General features: G+C 40.5%; 1 protein-coding gene across 1 annotated transcript; it reads right to left on the bottom strand.

The window, feature by feature from the left end:
• Positions 1 to 8444: 8444 nt before the first annotated feature.
• On the bottom strand, positions 8445 to 20303 carry LOC129740002 (signal peptidase complex catalytic subunit SEC11A). Its single transcript, XM_055731582.1, has 3 exons — positions 20064 to 20303; positions 19844 to 19980; positions 8445 to 9028 (listed from the first exon to the last, which is right to left on the bottom strand). The coding sequence occupies exons 1-3, from the start codon at positions 20130 to 20132 to the stop codon at positions 8680 to 8682; spliced, it is 555 nt and encodes a 184-aa protein (XP_055587557.1). The 5' UTR covers positions 20133 to 20303; the 3' UTR covers positions 8445 to 8679.
• Between the last annotated feature and the right edge of the window lie 615 nt (positions 20304 to 20918).

Raw genomic sequence — 20918 nt, 5'->3', positions numbered from 1 at the left:
ATATTTAATTAGTAAAACCAGCGCAATCCAACTACGGTGGTGAAAATCGCGAACATCCAATCCGAGAAGAGAAGAAACCTCACGTACCGGATTGGATGGAATAACGAACAAAACGAACTGTAAATAATTAATCGTGTCATTAATGCATGGCGATGGCGGCTCAAATTACACCTCACTGAAAATTATCAGCAATCAAACAATTGCAATTAACGGAGCTAACCGGGCGAAATATCACGTGTAAATTAAAGCTGAACGTGGCTACACATTGAACGAAAAACTTTCTATCATTATGACAAACCATCAACTCGATTGAAACCATTCCATTCTAACTGGTTCATCGGCAAAACAAAGGCAAATGTGTAAGAACAAGTAGAGACAACAATCGCACCACAATAAAGTAAACATTGTAGCTATTCGAATCTGGCATTATTTTATTTGCACACGCGTGGAGTAAAAGTGTTGTTAGCGACAGGTGAATTCATTAACCAAAATCAACAACAGCAAAAAAAAACCGACACATATTGATGGAGCCAGTTAAACGGATCGATAGAAGACAAAACCGGAACAATAAAGAAAAAATGTGAAAAAAATCTGAAAAATTGTTTGATTGATATTGAAAAAGAATTAGAGAAATCCCTTACAATCAAAAGTGGTTCTGAATGTCTCTTTTGATTGAGACATGCCCCATCATGCTTCTCAAACAAATGCTTATGCTTATGCTTATGCTTATGATACATACACAGCCAGATCTTGTCAGCATCCCGGTGAGTATTAAAAGTACATTTACTACCCATCTTTACTCGGCCGGGCCCACTGTGCAGTATTAGACGCAGAGACAACTGGATCACAGGGAGGAAGAAATGTGGACAACAGTACCATACGTTTCCATGGTACACAGATACCACAGATACCGATACCAATCCTTGGTTATTCCTTCTCCTAATTCCTTATAGTTTTCAGACACTTTTCTATTGGAATATTCAATAGTATGCGCATTTAGTCCGCTTCTCCCCTACACTGCCAGCAGATGTCGACGAGACCTGCAACCATGCTCCTGGTTGGAATCCAGATGTAGGTACATCGAAAAATCCCTTCATTGCTATACGTGGACGTTTAAAAAATGGTCTGACCGGTTTATCCAATTTGTGTCATTCATTCGATAGTATAAATTTAAGAATTTATTTTACAGTTCCTTCCAAGCAATAAAAACTTCAAACTCGGTTCGGAACAAAAATCGATGGAACGTTAAATGTTGCGTACGCATGCTAACTGCGGCGGCGTTGGCATTAAATCTCTTATTTAAGTAGGTACTAAAAGCCCATTTACACTTTAGGTGAAAGTCAACGTGAAAAATATTATTTCGTCAATTACTGAATAACGCGACGAAACTAGGTTTTATAATATAGGGGAATCGATGGGGAATGAATAAAAAATGAAATTCTAGCCGTACTTGCACCTTAAAACCTGATAGAAATGTTTTTACACAGGGGACTGTCATGGTGAAATTTCCAAGGTGAAAACCCGGTGCACGGAGAAAAAAGACGACAGTTGTTTCAATTATTTCAGCTTGTTATACCAATAATCGAAATGCAGTTGATTTTTTCGCATTCAACTACTTATGTAATAGATTCAACTACGAACTTTTAATTGTCCTTACGCAATCAACTATCAATATAATGCATTCAACTGTATGATTTATTTTATGCATTCAACTATAAATACAATAGATTCAACTACAAACTGCTGATTGACCTTATGCAATCAACTATGAATATAATAGATTCAATTGTAATGGTATAATTGATTCAATTGTAATGGTATAATTGATTCAACTGTAGATATGGTAGATTCAATTACAATTGTATGATTGATTATAGGCATTCAACTATAAATATAATAGATTCAACTGTAGTGGTATAATTGATTCAACTGTAAATATGATAGATTCGACTGTAGTGGTATAATTGATTCATTTGAGTGAGCGAAAGGAGGGGAGGGGTTGCGGTAGGGTATGATCAGTTGCAAATGAGCCTAAAATATAAGCTGCACACTGCTCCTCCTTCCCCTATGAATTTCACTGTATTTAAAAAAGTATGAAACAAGAGATCATTTCAATATACACAACTTACACATCCTTTTATAAAACAACCAGCGAATCTATAATATCCTCTGCGAAAAAGTGTTGATAATTATTTTTTATTTGTAGGTAGTTCTGGTATTTTAAAATTGTCACTTTAAGAGCTTTTTATAGAATTTCTCGTTAAAATGTAATTTTTTTTTCAATGAAAAATAATATAAGCGTTGTTGAGAGATGGAAATGTAGATAAAAAAATGTCAAGTTATCCGAATTTTTACCTGAGCTTCTAAATATTAGGGCTCTGATATTTTATAATTTTTCGGAAGTATTTTAGTTTTAGCCGATAAGGTCGTAAACTAATCAACAAACATAACTAACGGGCATTAAATTGTTCATTAGGGTTTTTACTGAATCGTGATTTGAAAATTCAGTATTATTTTCAAATTTGGAAACACAATATTTAAAATCAACACTTTAAATTTAAATTAAGTAGAAAATACGATTATCAAAATCAGTTTCTGCATGAATATGAAGCTTCTGGAACCTAATTAAATTTCAATTCCTCTTGAATTTAAAGTTATCATTCAAAATTTTGAATTTTAATTGTACAACAACAAATAAATTATGAAAAACAATGATTTGTCTTTTTATTGGTTATGCAGGTACCTAAACACAATTCCTAAATTTTTTTAAAATAATTTTGAATTACAGGGCCGTAGGAAGAACCGACTCATGGGGGGGAGGGGGGGTGGTTTGGAGAATGATTTTTACCTATGATTTTTGCCCAACAATGCACAAATAAAAAAAAATTAAAACAGAATATGTTTGTAACTATGACACGAATGCCACAAAGAAGATAAAATGTCACTAATTAAACTCAATAATAATGTTTTTTTTTTTTTAACAATTCTTTGTTTGAAACGGCTCATACCTTTAGGCTTTAAGGAGCCAAAATCGATTTTGTTGTTTACAATTGTTTTCTTAACTTAACACTTTGTGAGAGGAGAAAGGAAGATAGAAAGGGAAATATGAAAATAAAAAAGAAATTATAGACGAAGATCGATAGCTTTTAGAAAAAGGTAGATTTCGAACATGTAGTCCAAATCTAGCACAGCTAGTACATCTCTAACTGGAACATTAGGTGGTTTTCCTCGGGCCCTAAGGGAGTCTATTAAATTCGTTCTGGCGACAAGATGGACCTCACACGACCAAACAATATGCTCGATGTCATGGTAACCTTGGCCGCAACTACACAAATGGCTACCAGTAATGTCAAAACGATAGAGTACCGCGTCTAAGGAACAATGATTGGACATAAGACGGGAAAATATACGAATAAAATCCCGACTCAAGTTCAATCTATTGAACCATGGTTTATGGCTTACCTTTGGGATAATCGAGTGGAGCCACCGACCCTTGTCACCCTCGTTCCATTTGCGCTGCCAGTTGACAAAAGAGTTCCCTCGTACCAAGAAGTAGAATTCATTGAAGACGATTTCACGTGGATACGTGTCGCCTTCCGTCGCCCCCACCTTTGCCAGAGAGTCTGCCTTCTCATTGCCCACTATCGAGCAATGCGAGGGAACCCAAACAAAGGTGATGGAAAAGCGACGTCTTGTTAAAGCACTCAAAATATCACGTATCTTCTCTAGGAAGAACGGCGAGTGCTTTCCCGGTCGTATTGAGCGTATTGCGTCAACTGAGCTTAGGCTATCCGTTACAATGTAGTAGTGCCCAACAGGCCGTGAGGCGATGCTGTCCAAGGCCCAGTGAATAGCAGCTAACTCTGCTATATATACAGAGCATGGTGACTGGAGGTTATAAGAGGCGCTAGTTGTTTCGTTGAAAACTCCAAATCCCGTTGAATCCTCAATTAGAGACCCATCGGTAAAGTACATTTTGTCAGCATCGACGTGTCTATATTTAGCTTCGAAAATTCTTGGAATCTGAAGTGGGCGATGCGAATCCGGGATTCCACGAATTTCCTGCTGCATAGACAAATCAAACTGGACAGAAGAATTATCGTAGTCTGGGATGAAAACACGAGTTGAAGAGTACGAAGAAGGGTTTACCTGCATTGACATGAGGACATGGTATATTAGACTGAGTCGATTTGGGGTCATTTTTGAATTTCGCAAACCCTGGGGTCTTAAAAGCTTTGTCTTGGTCCAAAACTCATCCATGATTTTTTGCAGAATTTTTAAGTAACGTTTACATGAGTAAATTTGACCTTTTAGGTTTGTATGGGAAAATTGAATATTTTGTACTGAAAAATCAACATCGTTTTTGTTTCTTCTGTGGAACTGAGCCAGCTGACGGTTTTTGTGCCAATTTATAAAATTCCTTGAGGAAATTTTTCGCTGAACAACTTTGTCGAAGACCGTAACTTCGTATTTTATTTGGCAAAAAAGTTATTAGCATTTTGATAGGGGTATGTCTTTTCGCATTGATAAACAGTAAATTCAATTGACATCACTGCTGGACCCTCGCAAAGTATTGCATGAAAAGTAGTCATGCAATACCTCGATAGGCACCCTGCAGTGATGTCAATTTAATTTACTGTTTATCAATGCGAAAAGACATACCCCTATGAAACTTCTAATAACTTTTTTGCCTAATAAGATACGAAGTTACGGTCCTCGACAAAGTTGTTCAGCGAAAAATTTCCTCAAGGAATTTTATAAATTGGCACAACAACCATCAGCTGGCTCAGTTCCACAGAAGAAACAAAAACGATGTTGATTTTTCAGTACAAAATATTCAATTTTCCCATACAAACCTAAAAGTTCAAATTTACTCATGTAAACGTTACTTAAAAATTCTGCAAAAAATCATGGATGAGTTTTGGACCAAGACGAAGCTTTTAAGATCCCAGGGTTTGCGAAATTAAAAAATGACCCCAAATCGACTCAGTCTAATGGTATATAGACATAAATCTGGTATGAAGATTTTGCTCTAGTAACCTTTCAAAATTAACGATCACCAATGGGTTCAGTGGAATGGGTTCAGTCGGAATTTACGGGACCTCACAGCTGATGAGGAACCGAAGTGATAGTAGATTGTATCGATCTTTCAAAGGAAGTATTCCTGCCAAAACTTCAAGACTCATGTTGTGCGTTGTGGACATACAGCCCAAAGCGATGCGAAGACAACGGTATTGGATACGCTCGAGTTTGATGAGGTGAGTTTTGGCAGCCGACTGGAAACAAAAGCTACCATATTCCATCACTGAAAGAATAGTTGTTCGATACAATTTTAAAAGATCTTCAGGATGGGCTTCCCACCAGGTGCCAGTGATTGATCGGAGAAAATTGATTCTTTGTTGGCATTTTCCTTTCAGATACTCAATGTGTGCTCTTCAGGTACATTTGGAATCAAACCAAACCCCAAGATACTTAAAACACCTCGATTGAGTGATCGTTCTGCCAAGAAGTTGGAGCTGTGGTTGAGCTGGTCTATGCTTTTTAGAGAAAACCACCAACTCAGTTTTCTCTGGAGAGAACTCGATCCCAAGCCCCAAAGCCCAGGATGATAATCTGTTTAAAGTATCTTGTAAAGGTCTGTGCAGATGTGACTCAGTATTACCTGTTACAGATACTACGCCATCATCTGCAAGTTGTCTTAGCGTGCAGCCTTCAGAGAGACAACTGTCGATGTCACTTACGTAAAAGTTGTACAAAAGTGGACTCAAACATGAACCCTGCGGGAGGCCCATGTAGGAGGTTCTTCTAATTGCAATATCTCCGTGAGCAAAGTTCAGATGTTTCTCACAAAGCAAGCTGTATAAGATGTTGTTCAATAGTGGAGGCAGACCCCGGGAGTGCAACTTGTCTGACAACACCTCTATTGAGACTGCATCAAAAGCTAATAATAATGTTTGTAACTTATGATTATTCATTTTTAAGTACTCTTAAATGTGGAATTTTCTTTCAGCGATAGTTAAAATCCTTGAAAAGAGTCTGGTAGATCAGAATTATTTGATTTGAACATAAAATAAGTTCTTTTAAGGGTAGCCTTCAATTTCTTAATAAAAAAAACTTATTCTATACTTAAAAAAGCACACGCTTCCTAATTCTTTCGCAAATTCCAAGATTCTAACCTTTGATGAAAATAAATAATTTTTTTTGGGTCTAATTTGATTGATGCAAACTTGAACTAAGTTTATGATTTTAGTTTGAAATAAGGCTTTAAAGAAACTGCCTTATCAATAATGTTAACCTTCCAATGCTGTTCGCAAAATATTCGTTTCGGGGACATTTGAGTTTTAGTTTGTTTGTCACGTGGACGCAAATGTTGACCGATTTCGACGATATTAAATTCATGATATAGGTAATTTATTCTAGTTTCTAAATATTTCAAACAAAAGTCAATTTGTTCTACCAGGTTGTCTATAGTTGGTTCCGAATGAAAAAAGTTTCAAAAAACAATTTTATTTTCCGCAATACTTGGGCCAATTTTAAACAATATTTTTACTTCTGATTTCTGATCTTCCTGATGCAGAAGGAAAAGGTAGAAGATTATTTTCTGATGATACTTTGCTTTCAGCCAAAGGTCGGAATTTACGGGTGGTACGCAGTAGATTGCAACAAAATTTAAATTCCTTTTTGAATTACCGTAAACTGGGGGAACTTTGATCAGCGGTGTAACTTTGATCAACATGAAATTTTTGCAGATAAGCATCATTAACTAAGTATGAAGTTAAAATATCTGTAAACTGTTTACTACGTTTGAAAGCCTGTAAATTGAGATACAAATAAGCTAAATTTAGTTTTTATTAGAAGATATTTTTATATCGCTTAAAATATAATTTTAAAATCTTAAAATATCTGGTATTTTGAAGGCTCACAAACAAACATCTCTCCTGATCAAAATTAAACATTTAGGAGCAGATGGGTTGTTTAATGAGAAAGTTCAACTATTTTCTTGGTATAGGTTAAGTTTAAGTGTTATTTTTATGATCATTCTATGATATTTTTTGGATAGTGAAAAAAACGGTCATTTTCCATGAAAAAGTCCGTATAGAAAAAAATGGCTAAAACCCCTATCAAATGGTTTAGATTGAAGGAAAAAAGAACATGGGAACAGTACGATGACTTAGGGAATCGCATGAGGGCAAAATTTAATTTGTTTTTGAGGCTAAAAAATATTGAGAAATGTTTAAAATTTTTGCCCCTGAATGTATGCAGCAACATTGTCCATCTTTCGAGTATATTTGTTTTTGAAAGAAAACGTCGAAAAATTCAATTGGGTCCAAACAAAAAATTACTGTTATCGATGTTTTGAGCCTTCTGTGCTTAATGGCATCAAAACAATAAATTTGAAGATGTTGAGATACGTAAAAACCATTGTGATCAAAGTTACCCCGAAACTCGAAATCTGGTTTTGTAACAAACATTTAATTATAACCGCCAATGTCGTTTGAATTTACTGCAATCAATGATCATGTTTAATACTCCCCACCTCAGTAAGGGTTTTAAAATTTTTAGGTATTAGGAAAAAGCAACCCTTTCCAAAATATTCAAAAATGAATGAAAAAAGTGATCAAAGTTCCCCCAGTTTACGGTACTTGAAAATGTGGAAAATTTCTCCTAACGCTTCCAAAACTCTTCTTAGTTTATTTCCCCATAAAGCCCGGTTTATAGTTCTTGCGGAAAATATTCCGCAGTGAAATGTCAAATCGGTCAAATCTTCAAAATTAGTAAGAGGTTTGTTCAACTGCGGGTAGAAATTGGTTTCGATCGGAAAATGACAGATCATTCAACCAATGTTTTGATCGATACTTGTCGAACCAATGCTCAAATTTAAATTCAAATTTCTCAAAAAAATATATTGTTCTTCTTCAAAACATATTCAGCTTTGAAAACGATTGATTTAATCAAATAATCCCAAAGTTCTTATCTTTGAATACAATGAATTTAAATTAAATTTTATGAATCTTACGTAAGAAATGTTATATTGATAACTCATCAAAGCCATTCCACAGGAAGTGATCAAAGCAAGCCTTGGTGGAGTGCGGTTGCGTTTTGTTTTCGTTCGTTTCAATTTTCTTTGCTTTGAAGTAAAATTCATCCGAAAAATAAATTTTAAATTAATAATGGTGAAGTATTTCTGAGTTTTCTAAACAAACAAAGTGGAGTTAACCGGAAAAAGTATACAATATGTAGCATTTATAGTGAAAGTTGCTGAAGAGCTCATAGTGGTCTGACTACGCCTTCCGGATCAACCCGGGACAAAGTTCGTCAAGCAGGGAGAGCACCAGATGAAGAAATTGCTTCAAGGCCGGACCCAGCATCAGTTCATTGCCATTTCAAAGCAGATGTTGCGGGTAATTTCGTTTCGTTTCTATCAATAATGAACCAGTAAAATATGTAGAGGTGTAGGATTTTATTTCTTATATTTTTAAGTAGTGCACCTGTTCACGCTTCGTTCACAGATGTTTTCGGTTTGTTTTATTACCTAGAACTGTAAAATGCGTTGTTTTGCTTTTTTTTTTTCATTCACTAATCGCTCGAAAAACAAAATCACCTTCTCTTGGACACGCCCATACGGCAACATTCACAATCTTTTTGCCTTCTTTATACACCTGTTTCAGAAAATGAGATCTATTCCCTATGAAGTAGCACGTACAGCGCCAACAATCCCAGAATGCCGTATTTCAGGTTCGGATACTCGTTCATGTATATCGTGATCATACCCACGTACGGCAAGAAGCCCCTGGCCCGTCCGACGATGTCCTTCTTGGTTAGCCACAACTGGCCGGGAGCGTAAAGACCTCGATCGTCCACACTGTTGTTGTCACCCTTGGTGAGGAATTTCACTGTGCCGTTGTTTTTCTCGTGCAGCTTGATCACCCGGTGCACGATTGGAATGTCACGACCTTCGATTTTGAACACCACAATTTCGCCGACACGGACCGGTTCCTCCTGGTTGGTCAAGAACAGTAAGTCCCCGCTAAAAAACGGATACGATTCGTTAATCATAATAAGCTTTGCTTTAAGAATACATGTTCAAGAGAGACAAGCAGATTCTAATTTTTTTACTATAAACAATCGGAATAATCCAATATGTACACCGAAAGAAAAATCTTGGTCAACGTTACCATATGCGAGGGTAAATTTAAAAATAGATGCAGATGGATTTTTTTAGTACGTGTTTGATTATCTTGAAAAAAATACCATGTCTACGCGTTATGGTGCGTTTTGGCTTAATGACTTACAATTTTACTATGCCATGGTGTTTAAAACAAAATTATGGTAATTTATTCATGTATTCAATGAAACCGTTTAAATATTTAAAATGCTGTGTTATTTATCGATCCATGTGATAATTGCACAATATATTCCTTGAAATAACATCATTCGGCGCAAGAAGGGTTAGAAATCATACGCAAAATCCAAAATTGAAGAAGATTCCTTTGATATTCCACACCCGTTGCACCGTGATTGCCCAAAAATTTTATTTTCATCATCTTGTTTCATTGACGCCCCGTGCACTGAATGAAAAAAGGAATATTAAAAACTGGCAAAGTAACGAATAAAATTTACTTACTCTTCAACATATTACCAACTGTTCGAACTAGCTTCCAGTCGATGATGGTTGATGCATCCTAGATTATAATAGCTTCCAGTGGATAAATAATAATACAAGTAATATTTGTTCACATTTTCCACAACGAAACACTACCTTCACATTTTAAACCAAGCCACAGAAAATATCATCATTGATAAGTTTTCCACGATGAATTGAAATTTACAGCCGTATGAATGAAAGTGCAAGATGACACAACAGACGCACTATCTATACTGACTACATGGTAAAACCTACCAGAGTATTGTTACGATAACCAAAAGTTTCCGCATCGTCAAATTGAACCTCTTTTTTATTTAAGACTAGCTGATCCCGTACGAACTTCGTTTCGCTTTAAATCATTGGTAGGTACGTCAAAATGAGTTTAGAAAATGAATTCGAAACATTCTTTCGACAGTTTTGGGGAAAAAATTCAACAGTGTTTAAAGTCGCTACTATTACTATTTGTTGCAAGATGCAACGAAAAGATAGACGATTTTCCGATTTTATAACGTGTATTACAACTAGCGTTAAAAAATTCCTATCGTGAGAAATTATAATTATAAAATGATATAAGTATTTCGTTATTTTGTTGTTGTGCATATTGTTGTTGTTTTTTACATGAATATTTTTTGTAAATATTGATTATTTTAACTGTAGATATGATAGACTTACGTTTAGTGTCCCTTCAGTGTATCGTTACAGGATCGGATGTGGGAATACTGTAACAAGTTTTTAGGTTAGGTTTTTGGTTAACACTTTTTGTACTTCACCTTTGTTACCTGTTTCTTGTGTGTTTGGTACTTATTTTTTATATTAGACGCTTAAGGCACTCTTTTCTTTTTTGTTTCCAGAACAGCAGCTGTAGCACAAATATCAAATTTTAATCTTAATTAGTCTAAACTGTGATTGCATATATCAAGCATTGCATGTATTTACTAACCTACGCTTACTATCCGTACTATTAGTTTGTAAGGATTACCACCGTACTATTAGATGTAAGATTCACAATAACCGCAATAGGCTTCACTTATTGCAAACTAGAACGTTAGTTTTATTATATTGTAAGTAGCAATAATTATCAAATTCTCGGCGAACACGTTTTAGTCTTCAGTTCACTCTTTTTCTCTCCGCTATCACTGACGTTTCGTCCGGACAATGTGTGATACAGCGGTACCTACCGTCGCTGTGGTTGAGTGTGTTGGTGCGGCGCGACCCAGTGCGAAAAAACGATATAACACATGGTTGCGACACTCCCCCGCAGTACTTCGAGGTTACTGCTCCGAAGTACTCACGTTTGCACCGACGTCCAACACCGCGATCTTCACGGCTGGTCTCTCAAGAACTCCAGTTGAAGTCTGCACCAGTGCACGACGAACCTGTCCATCCTTGGACCGGATTGCATGTACCACCCGACCTTTCGGCCAGCAGTTCCTTGGCAGTGTCTCGTCCACGATGATAACGATGTCTCCTTCCTCAATCGGCTTGGCACGGTTAAACCATTTTGTCCTTCGTGTGAGTGTGGGCAGGTATTCCTCTACCCAACGCCGCCAGAACCGGTTGGCGTAGACCTGCGACATTCTCCAGGTGTGCTTCAGAGCGTAGCTGCTGTCGTCATATGCGATCGGGGGCTTTGAACCGTCTGACGACCCGATCAAAAGGTGATTCGGAGTGAGCGCTTGCGATAGCTCGTCGTCTAGCGGTAGTTCGGTTAGTGGTCGAGAATTAACGGTAAGCTCGATCTCCGTAAGCGTGTTCCGTAATATCTCGTCTGTGGGTGTGCGGGTGAGTTGTAGGTGCTTGAGGGATTTCTTCACGGACTGAACTAGGCGTTGCCAGGCTCCGCCGAAGTGTGGTGACGCCGGAGGGTTGAACGTCCATTTCGTATCAGTGGTGACGAAGTGTTCCATCAACTTGTCCTGGTTCACTTGCTGCAGGGCTTCCTTCAGTTCGCGGCTGGCTCCGATGAAGTTGGTGCCTCGATCGCTGATGATCTGAACCGGGGCACCTCTCCTGGCGATGAAGTTTCGTATGGCGAGAATGCATGAGTCGGTGGTGAGGCTGTGTGCGACTTCGAGGCGTACTGCTCGCACAGTTAGACAGGTTATGAGTACACCCCATCGTTTCTCGGTCCTCCTACCGATAACTACGTGCATCGGTCCGAAGTAGTCGATACCAACGTAGGAAAATGGACGGCAAAATGGCTGTAGGCGTCCAACCGATAGGCCAGACATCTCGGGGGCTTCTGGTTTCGCTCGAAGAATCTTGCAGTGCTGGCATCGGTCACGGACACGGTTATAGACCGATTTCAATGCCGGAACGTAGAATCTGCGGCGGATTTCGTTGAGCGTTGACTGGTGATTCATGTGGCAGAACTTTTGATGAACGCTGGCTATGATAAGGTCCGTAACCAGATGTCGCTTCGGAAGCAGTATCGGATGCTTCGTGCATTCCTCCACATGCGCACATTCGTCGATCCGACCATTCATTCGCAGCAAACCATCTTCGGCTAGGAACGGACTCAGCTTGTACAGCGAGCTACGCTTCGGCAACACGTTCTTCCACGACACCGGCTTCGGCTTCTGCAGCAGAGCTTTCTCCTCGGCGAACTCAGCATCTTGCACCGATATGAGGATGAACATCTCCGCTTTTCTCAGCTCCTCTTGCGTTAGCGGTCCAGTAATGATGGGCTCCTTCGACCGCCCCCGACGTAGATTCGACGGAAATCGTTGAATGAAGGCAACGTGTCGAAGAAGACGGTTCCATCTCGAAAAATCTTCCCACCGGAATAGAGCGCGTTCGACGGAATGGTGCTGCACATGCGCCCGTATCTCCTCTGCGGTATGATCGAACTTGGACTCGATGACTGGCCATCCCTCTTTCGGTCCCCACAGGAACTCCGGAGCACGGAACCAGCGACTGCTAGGAGAAAGATCCGGGAGATTCTGCCACTTTGTTGCATCGTCAGCGACGTTCAGCTTCGTCGGAACCCAGTTCCATTCCGATGATTCCGTCAACTCCAACATTTCACTGATCCGTACCGCAACAAACTGATGATATTTCCGGTGATCGGAATTCAGCCAACTGAGGACGTTGCGTGAATCCGTCCAGAAGAATCTTTGCGTAGGCTTCAGCTTGTGCGTCTCCATGGCGTCGTTCGCTAGACGGGCACCGATGACTGCTGCCTGTAGTTCTAGTCTGGGAATCGACACGAATCGTAGTGGAGCTACTCTAGTCTTCGCACGGATGAGCGCACACTCAACCTCTCCATCCTCTTCGAACCGCAGATAGGCGACTGCAGCGAAGCCGTTCTCCGACGCATCCACAAACACATGCAGCTGAATCGAATTCCGCTCGCTTATGCTCGTCTTCGATCGGTAACACCTTGGCACGCTGACCGATTCCACTTGCGGGAGGACGCGCAACCAGGTCTGCCATTTCTCGAACTGCTCACTTTTGATGGACTCGTCCCAGCCTACAACACTTCGCCAAATCTCCTGCAACAGTATCTTCAGGAACATTAAGAAGTGCGCCAGTAGTCCCAGCGGATCGTAGATGGTCATCAGCGTGCTTAAGATCTGCCTTTTCGTTGGAACGATGTCACCTTGCAGCAGCTCGGCGTTGACTCTCGGAGGAATTTTGTAGGTAAACGTATCAGTCGCTGTACACCACCACATGCCAAGAACCTTCTCCGTGGCCATCTCGCCCGAAAGATTCAAACTCTTCTCCCCGGGACTCGCATCCAACTCCTGCAGCACTCGATTCGAATTTGATAGCCAGTTCCGGATCTCAAAGCCCGCTTCTGCGTGGACGTGCCGGACATCTTTAGCCAACTTTATCGCCTCTTCTTCCGTCTCTACGCTTGACAGCATATCGTCGACGTAGTGCTCCTTCACGATTGCTTCTACCGCTCGTGGAAACTCATCCTGGAACCGCTCCGCGTTGTAGTTCTTCACGTACTGCGCAGTACTTGGTGAACACGTCGCTCCGAAGGTCATCACTTTCGTAACGTAGACGTCTGGGCTGCGATCTTGCTCGCCGTCCCGCCATAGGAATCTCAAGCACTGTTGATCGAACCAGTTCATCAAGATCTGCAGAAACATCTCCCGAATGTCGCCGGTGATGGCTATACGGAACTCCCGGAAACGTTGTAGAACGAAGACCAAAGAGGTGAGATGATCAGGTCCCGTTAATAGAAATGAATTCAGGCAGAGTCCTAAGACTTTAGCTGCTGCGTCCCAAACCAAGCGCATCTTTTTCGGTTTCTTTGGGTTGACAACCGGAAAGATTGGGAGATACCAAACCCGATCGAATTTCTCGGCTAACTGGTTCTTCGTCAGCTTCTCGATGTACCCGGCTCGTTCGTAATCCCGAATCTTCTCCTTCACCGCTTCAGCCAACGCCGGGTCCCGCTGCATTCGCTTCTCCAAACAGATCAGCCGTCTCATCGCCATCGGTTTGCTGTCCGGCAGTCGAACATCGTCACACCGCCAAAGCAGTCCGGTTTCCATTCGCTTGCCCTTCACACGCGTCAACGATTTCAGCAACTGCTCCGCTCGCTCGTCGTCCTTCGATAAGAGAGGTTTAACGGAACTCATTACTCCCGTGCTGTCTAGGGACATGTACGTTTTCACCATGTTATGAAGATCCGCGTCACTTTGCTCGCAGCACGGACACACGTGAATACTGTGGTGCGCTGTGAAGTTCGTCGTTGGATGAGATGTCGTAGAGCATGGTCCGAACACTATCCATCCTAGGCGTGTTCTAGCGGCAATCGGTTCGTCTTTGCCACCTTCCCTGCTGTCCAACGCCTGACCCAAACGGCAGTTATCTATACCGATGAGTATCCGCGGCCGAACGTTGTGATAAGAATCCGCTGATACGCCGTCCAAGTGCTCATACTCGGATGCTAGCTTTGCCATCTTCAACGTCTGCTGAGGTAGCGACAGATTCTCCACCGTGTGGACTTTCGACAGTCGGTATTTCTCTCCACCGCGCGTTCCGGAAATGTCCAGAGGTAACATCACGGACTTCATCTCCTGTCGTTGATGATCTCCCGTCCAGCCTAGGCACAACGGATACGACTCTCCGTCCAGCTCCAACTCGTCTAGTAAGCTGTGCTCCATCAGCGTCGCCGATGAGCCTTCGTCCAAAAATGCGACAGTGCGAACGAGCTTGCCTCGTCCGTGTAGGATGACTGAAACGTAGCGGAAGAGAATCTTGCTGGCGTAACTGACGTGAGTGTTGCACTGTTCGACAGGTGTTTCTGCCGCGCCTTGGGAATTCACTGTTGAGGAATTTTCTGCTCGCTGGTATCTGGAATCATCATGTAGCAGCTCATGATGCATGTATGAACAGCCGTTTCTTCCACAACTTGTTCTGCTTCTGCGCTGCCCATCTTGCCCCGATATCCAGGTCTTGAAACTTCCTGCATGATCCCACACTGCTACATCCTCCTTGGCAAATGACACACTGTTTCGACGCTGCTGGCTTCGTTGTATTTCTGGGGTACGTCGTAGAGGCCGTCGATCCTGCCGCCGCTTGACTGGAGCTGGATTGGAGGTGAACATGAACTTCCTCCTTCCGTATGCGCTTCTCAGGCTTGCTAGCGTACGCACTGATCGTTGATGGAATCGTTACCACGCACGCCGCTTCCACGAGTATCTCCAACCATTTGCTGAAGTCATCGAGTGTCACCGCCTGTAACGTTGAACGATGTTTCGCCCAGTCGAGCTTCACGGTTGATGGTAGTCTTTCGACGAGCTCTTGAAGAAGTGCTACGTTGCACAAGTGCTCGTTTAGTCCACTTGCCACGATCGTCGCACACATGTTCTGGACTGCAACACCGAAATCGATCAGAGTTCCTAACTTCTCCGTCTTCGGCGATGGCATTTCCCGAATCTTGCAGACTAGCGAGTGGACGATAACTTCCGGCCGCCCGTACAGCGTTTTCAACGTCCTAATGACACCTGCAAGTCCCGCTGGATGCAGTAACCGGCTTCGAACGGTCTCGAGGGCTCTCCCCTTCAGGCTACGCTGGAGTCGAAGAAGGTTTTCTTCGTCGCTGAAACCGCACATCCTGGTACTGCTTTCGTACGTCGAAATAAAAAGAGGCCACTCTTCCGGATTGCCCGAAAACGTAGGCAGCTCTTTCGTCACTGCGTGCCGCGCGGCCAGTTGACTTCGGCTGAGCTCGTTGGGATCGGAATCGGATACGTTGGATCGACTTCTGTTGATTTCCATCGCCCGAATTCGCTCCTCAAGAGTCCTCGTTTGCTGATCCTGCTTCTTCGACATCTCCGCGAGCTGCTTTTCCATTTTCTCCATCGCCATTTTCACTTCATTCGATGACCGGTTGTTCGTTCCTCCTACAGTCGTCGAATTTGCAGACGGTGGAGCGGTCGGAATGCTCAACTCCTCGCGAATTTCTCTCTCTCTGGCTTCCATACGACGATCAAACTGGATCTTGAGATCTGTCACCACAGACTCCAACTGACGATCCTTTTCTGTAAGCAGCGCCTGGTACGTACGCTGCTGTTCTTCAAACTTTGCCTGCATCTGGTCCAACTTCTTCTGGAATTCGCTGAGTTGTTTAGCTTGCTCTTGTTCGCCCGTCAATTTTGGATCCGTTCCATTTCCTGCAGGATTGATGTTGACCGATGAGATTTGATCTGTCCGTTTTGCCACGCACGCTGAACAACTCCAATCTACCTCCTCGATGTCTTCATTCACACCCACGCACTTGAAATGGAACCACGATCCACAATCGTCGCAGCTAACCATCCGACTATCGTCCGGATCCCGGCACATACCACAACTCACACTTGGCTTCTTTGGCGCCATAATTCCAGCTTCCCCGATCACCATAAACGAATTTTTTAAAATGTTGCAAGATGCAACGAAAAGATAGACGATTTTCCGATTTTATAACGTGTATTACAACTAGCGTTAAAAAATTCCTATCGTGAGAAATTATAATTATAAAATGATATAAGTATTTCGTTATTTTGTTGTTGTGCATATTGTTGTTGTTTTTTACATGAATATTTTTTGTAAACATTGATTATTTTAACTGTAGATATGATAGACTTACGTTTAGTGTCCCTTCAGTGTATCGTTACAGGATCGGATGTGGGAATACTGTAACAAGTTTTTAGGTTAGGTTTTTGGTTAACACTTTTTGTACTTCACCTTTGTTACCTGTTTCTTGTGTGTTTGGTACTTATTTTTTATATTAGACGCTTAAGGCACTCTTTTCTTTTTTGTTTCCAGAACAGCAGCTGTAGCACAAATATCAAATTTTAATCTTAATTAGTCTAAACTGTGATTGCATATATCAAGCATTGCATGTATTTACTAACCTACGCTTACTATCCGTACTATTAGTTTGTAAGGATTAGCACCGTACTATTAGATGTAAGATTCACAATAACCGCAATAGGCTTCACTTATTGCAAACTAGAACGTTAGTTTTATTATATTGTAAGTAGCAATAATTATCAAATTCTCGGCGAACACGTTTTAGTCTTCAGTTCACTCTTTTTCTCTCCGCTATCACTGACGTTTCGTCCGGACAATGTGTGATACAGCGGTACCTACCGTCGCTGTGGTTGAGTGTGTTGGTGCGGCGCGACCCAGTGCGAAAAAACGATATAACACATGGTTGCGACATGTGTTGTCCTTGTCCTTCATCCTTCATGAATTGTATTATTTAGCTATATTTAGCATTCGGATCATGAAAAGTTGGATAAAGTACTTGTTTGTTCTGTGTTTTTAATAAATAATGATAATAATTACACACAATAATTATTGAAAGATGCCTTACTTATAGTATCATGAAATTTTTACAAAATTTTGGACGGCTTGAGCAATAAAATAACGTATTCATCTACTGCCGTTGGACGCATAATTGTCACATGTGACATTTCGACGTTTTTGACTTTTTTATGGCAATCGTCATAATTTGATACGTATTATTGAAATTATTGGTCGAAACATAAAGTTTATTCTAGAAATTTCGAGAAAAATTCAAAGTCAATTTGTCACACTGAGACAAATGGACGCATAACTGTCACACTGAGAAGATTGGACGCATATTTGTCACACTCAATAAATGAACGTGTTATAACTTTGGAACGTCTTAAGAGATTGTCATCAAACTTGGCATACGTGTCCTTGATAGTCGGGAGGGGATCGCAGAAATATAAAGAGGGGGAAGGGTCACTGTTTTCGCGACATCCCAGCATGTGCAAGAAAAACACTGCAAACTGCTTGGGGTTCGTTGCTGGCGCTTGGAAGAGTGCATGCAAACGAAACCCGCTTCACAACATTACTCCTCCGGCGCCGTGGAACTGTAATCCACAATTGTCCAGGATGGCCGTATGTGATTGTCGGTGGTTTTAGCAGACAATTTCTTCTTTGGTTTTGCTTTGAGTTTATTATTTTGACCTACCTCGTTAAATACCGGAGATGTCTGATTTTTTTAATGTTTACGAACTATTCCGCCAGAGTTACTTCATCCGGAACTTGTCCCAGGACCGTATTCACTTCAATCCGATTGATTGTCCTCGCATCTCGCATCTGTTGCGACATTTTCAGCACGGCAACTGACAGTTAGTTGAAGAAATGTTGCTACCTGTACAGTGAGTGAGCTGCCGCAAATGGCTCTCCGTGCCGTTTTATTGTTCGAACCCGTTAAACACTACATGTTTATCACCAAATAATGTACGCTTTCAAATAATCCGATTAAGACCTGATTTTTTTTAATTTAAGCTTCCATTCACGAACAAAACACAAGAGCCACACACGAAGTTCCAAACCAAACAACTAGGTACTGAGAAAATGTTCGTGGTGTGACAAATATGCGTCCATTTTTCGACTATTCATGAGATTTCGCGGCATAAATGTCACACAAGGATTTTCATTGAAAAAACACTTCATTTTCGAAAAATTTGATCGAGGCTCATATGATAGGAGTGTACTTAAGAGATCTACGGCATTAAAGTCAACAAAAATTGTGAAACTGTGCGATAACAGCAAAGTGCTTTTGTGAAACTTTGATTGCGTTTTTCTCGCTTTGCCTTTTTGTAACATGTGACAATTATGCTTCCAACGGCAGTCTAAGAAAACACAAATTTTTCGAAAATTTCCTGAGAAATCAAAGGGAAAATCTACCGTCCACACTTACCCCATAAAGCGGGGTAAGTGAAGACACCAGCAGTCCATTACAATTTACGCGAAAACTTTTCTCGCTTTGCTTCTATCGAGCTCATCTCTTCAGCGTTTGTAAACAACATGTTCTGCATCACATTGAATGTAATTTTATGAAAACTGCTCCACTGCTGATTTTTTAATGATTTTTTAAAGTTGAACTATACGAAAAACCGTCCACACTTACCCCGGTGTACCTTTTACTTTTTTGTCTTGCATGATAAAATTAACCAAAGGAAATTGAAAATAACCATAATTATGTTTAAAGCGACAAAACCATCGTATAGTAAAATTAAACATTTTTGTTTATTCAAGAATACATTTTGTAAGTGTAGGGTTCTATTCGGAAAATAAGTTTAGTAGCCTTTTAGTCCATAATACATAATAAATAAACAAACTAATTGAAAATATATCTAAGGTTCGTTGTAACAAATTATACAATTCATTATGAATGCATGTTAAGCCAAATTATTAATTATATTACTCAAAATCTTTATCACTCAGTCTTTGCATGGCGTTAATACTGGTATTTATTTTATGCCACTTTTTATGTTTTTTGCCTTAGGTCGATCATTTCAACAGATAGTGGAAGAGATTGTACGTGATAGATATTTATTGGTATTTATTTCGTGTGACATAGGATGTAGGACGAAGCAGGGAGCTGAACAGAATTTTTTTTTTCATTTATATGGACGAATAAGATAAAAAGTAACATATTAAATGGTATGGTAATTAACATGAAAATACTGAACATTACACATTTAGAATTCAACACAAACTTAGATGCATTAGTCTAAATTTGGGAATCAAATTTCTAAGAATGGATGCAAAAGGCTCAAATAAAATATTGGAAAGTTTCAAAATCATCGATTTCAATTGAGTTCAAACCATTGCCAAAAGGAAAATTCAAAATTTTGAAATATATGTTACCTAGTAGTTATTTGATTGTTCCGAACAAAACATTAAGGACACACCCGGTCGTCAACTTACCGATGGAAAGCCGGTTCCATGCTGCCACTGAGAACGACAACGATTGGAGATTCACTTCCGGTGACCACCATGAGTCCCTTCCAGATCATAAGAGCCGAGGAGACAATCATACCGAAGCTGAGCATCTGGAAGAAAAACTGTCCACATCGGCAGTCACAAAAAACATAACGAAGGTAAGCCATTTTCCCATAACTTAAAAGTTGAATCGTTCCGTACTCACCTGGCGCTTGTCCATTCGCTGGACATCGCTTAGAAGCCCATCCAAACCGAGGGATTCTAGAACGCCCATTTTTTAGCTGCTGTTTGTGCTGATTGTTGTACGTTGATCCGGATTCGGATGAAAGTATAGCTCAAAGCGATGGCGTGTCCCGGAGAAACGAATGAAATGCTGCCGCAATCAACAAGGAAAAAGTTCGATTTTGTGCAGCCCCAACTTGACGGACGCTGACGTTTTTTGACATTTGCGCTTCATACGTGTCGTTTTGCTCTGTTCACAGACAACAGACATGACTTTATATTGCTAAAATCTTGTTTCTCTATCATATAACGGACAGAAGCAAATTTGGCAATTAGTAATACAAAAACATAACAAAGCCCAATTTTCTAAATTCTGTACAATTTGAGGTAATTTAAAACTTTAGACATCAGTTATTTTCCAAAGCGCACATCCGTTGTCTGTTTTATTTTGATTCGGAACAATTCTCCCGCGGCAAAGTGTTGGTCACTGGTCTTGGCGGAAAAGTCGAATAGCATTATCCCGACAACCGATTCTGAAGCGAATAGGTCTGTTCATTGAAATTGTGGACAGCTGCAGCAATTTTGTTTTGCTCGACAAATTTCGGTCGGCACTTTTTTCGATGGTTTTCAGCAAAATATTAAATCATAAAGTGTTGATATGATCAAAACGATGAGTAGTATCCAAGCTCAAAAGCAAATTCATTTTTATAATCTTTCATTTATCATTTCCAGCGACATAATCCCTTCCCACAAGTCTCTGTAGAAATGGAAAGGAATCACTTGGCCGGAGTCCTGTAACGCGAATGCTGGTGGTCGGCGGAAAGATGCCAGCATTCCG

This window comes from Uranotaenia lowii, chromosome 1 (assembly GCF_029784155.1).
Source record: "Uranotaenia lowii strain MFRU-FL chromosome 1, ASM2978415v1, whole genome shotgun sequence".
Lineage (NCBI taxonomy): Eukaryota > Metazoa > Arthropoda > Insecta > Diptera > Culicidae > Uranotaenia > Uranotaenia lowii.
Note: the sequence above shows the minus strand (reverse complement) of the source record. Positions and strands in the feature narration are given on the sequence as shown.

Excerpts from the sequence above, each read along its gene's own strand:
- LOC129740002 (XM_055731582.1), bottom strand. The coding sequence starts at position 20,132 with ATGGGCGTTCTAGAATCCCTCGGTTTGGATGGGCTTCTAAGCGATGTC. Across the intron at positions 19,981-20,063 it reads AGCGAATGGACAAGCGCCAG|TTTTTCTTCCAGATGCTCAG; the intron begins GTGAGTACGGAA and ends CGATGTGGACAG. Across the intron at positions 9,029-19,843 it reads ATGGAACCGGCTTTCCATCG|CGGGGACTTACTGTTCTTGA; the intron begins GTAAGTTGACGA and ends TCCGTTTTTTAG.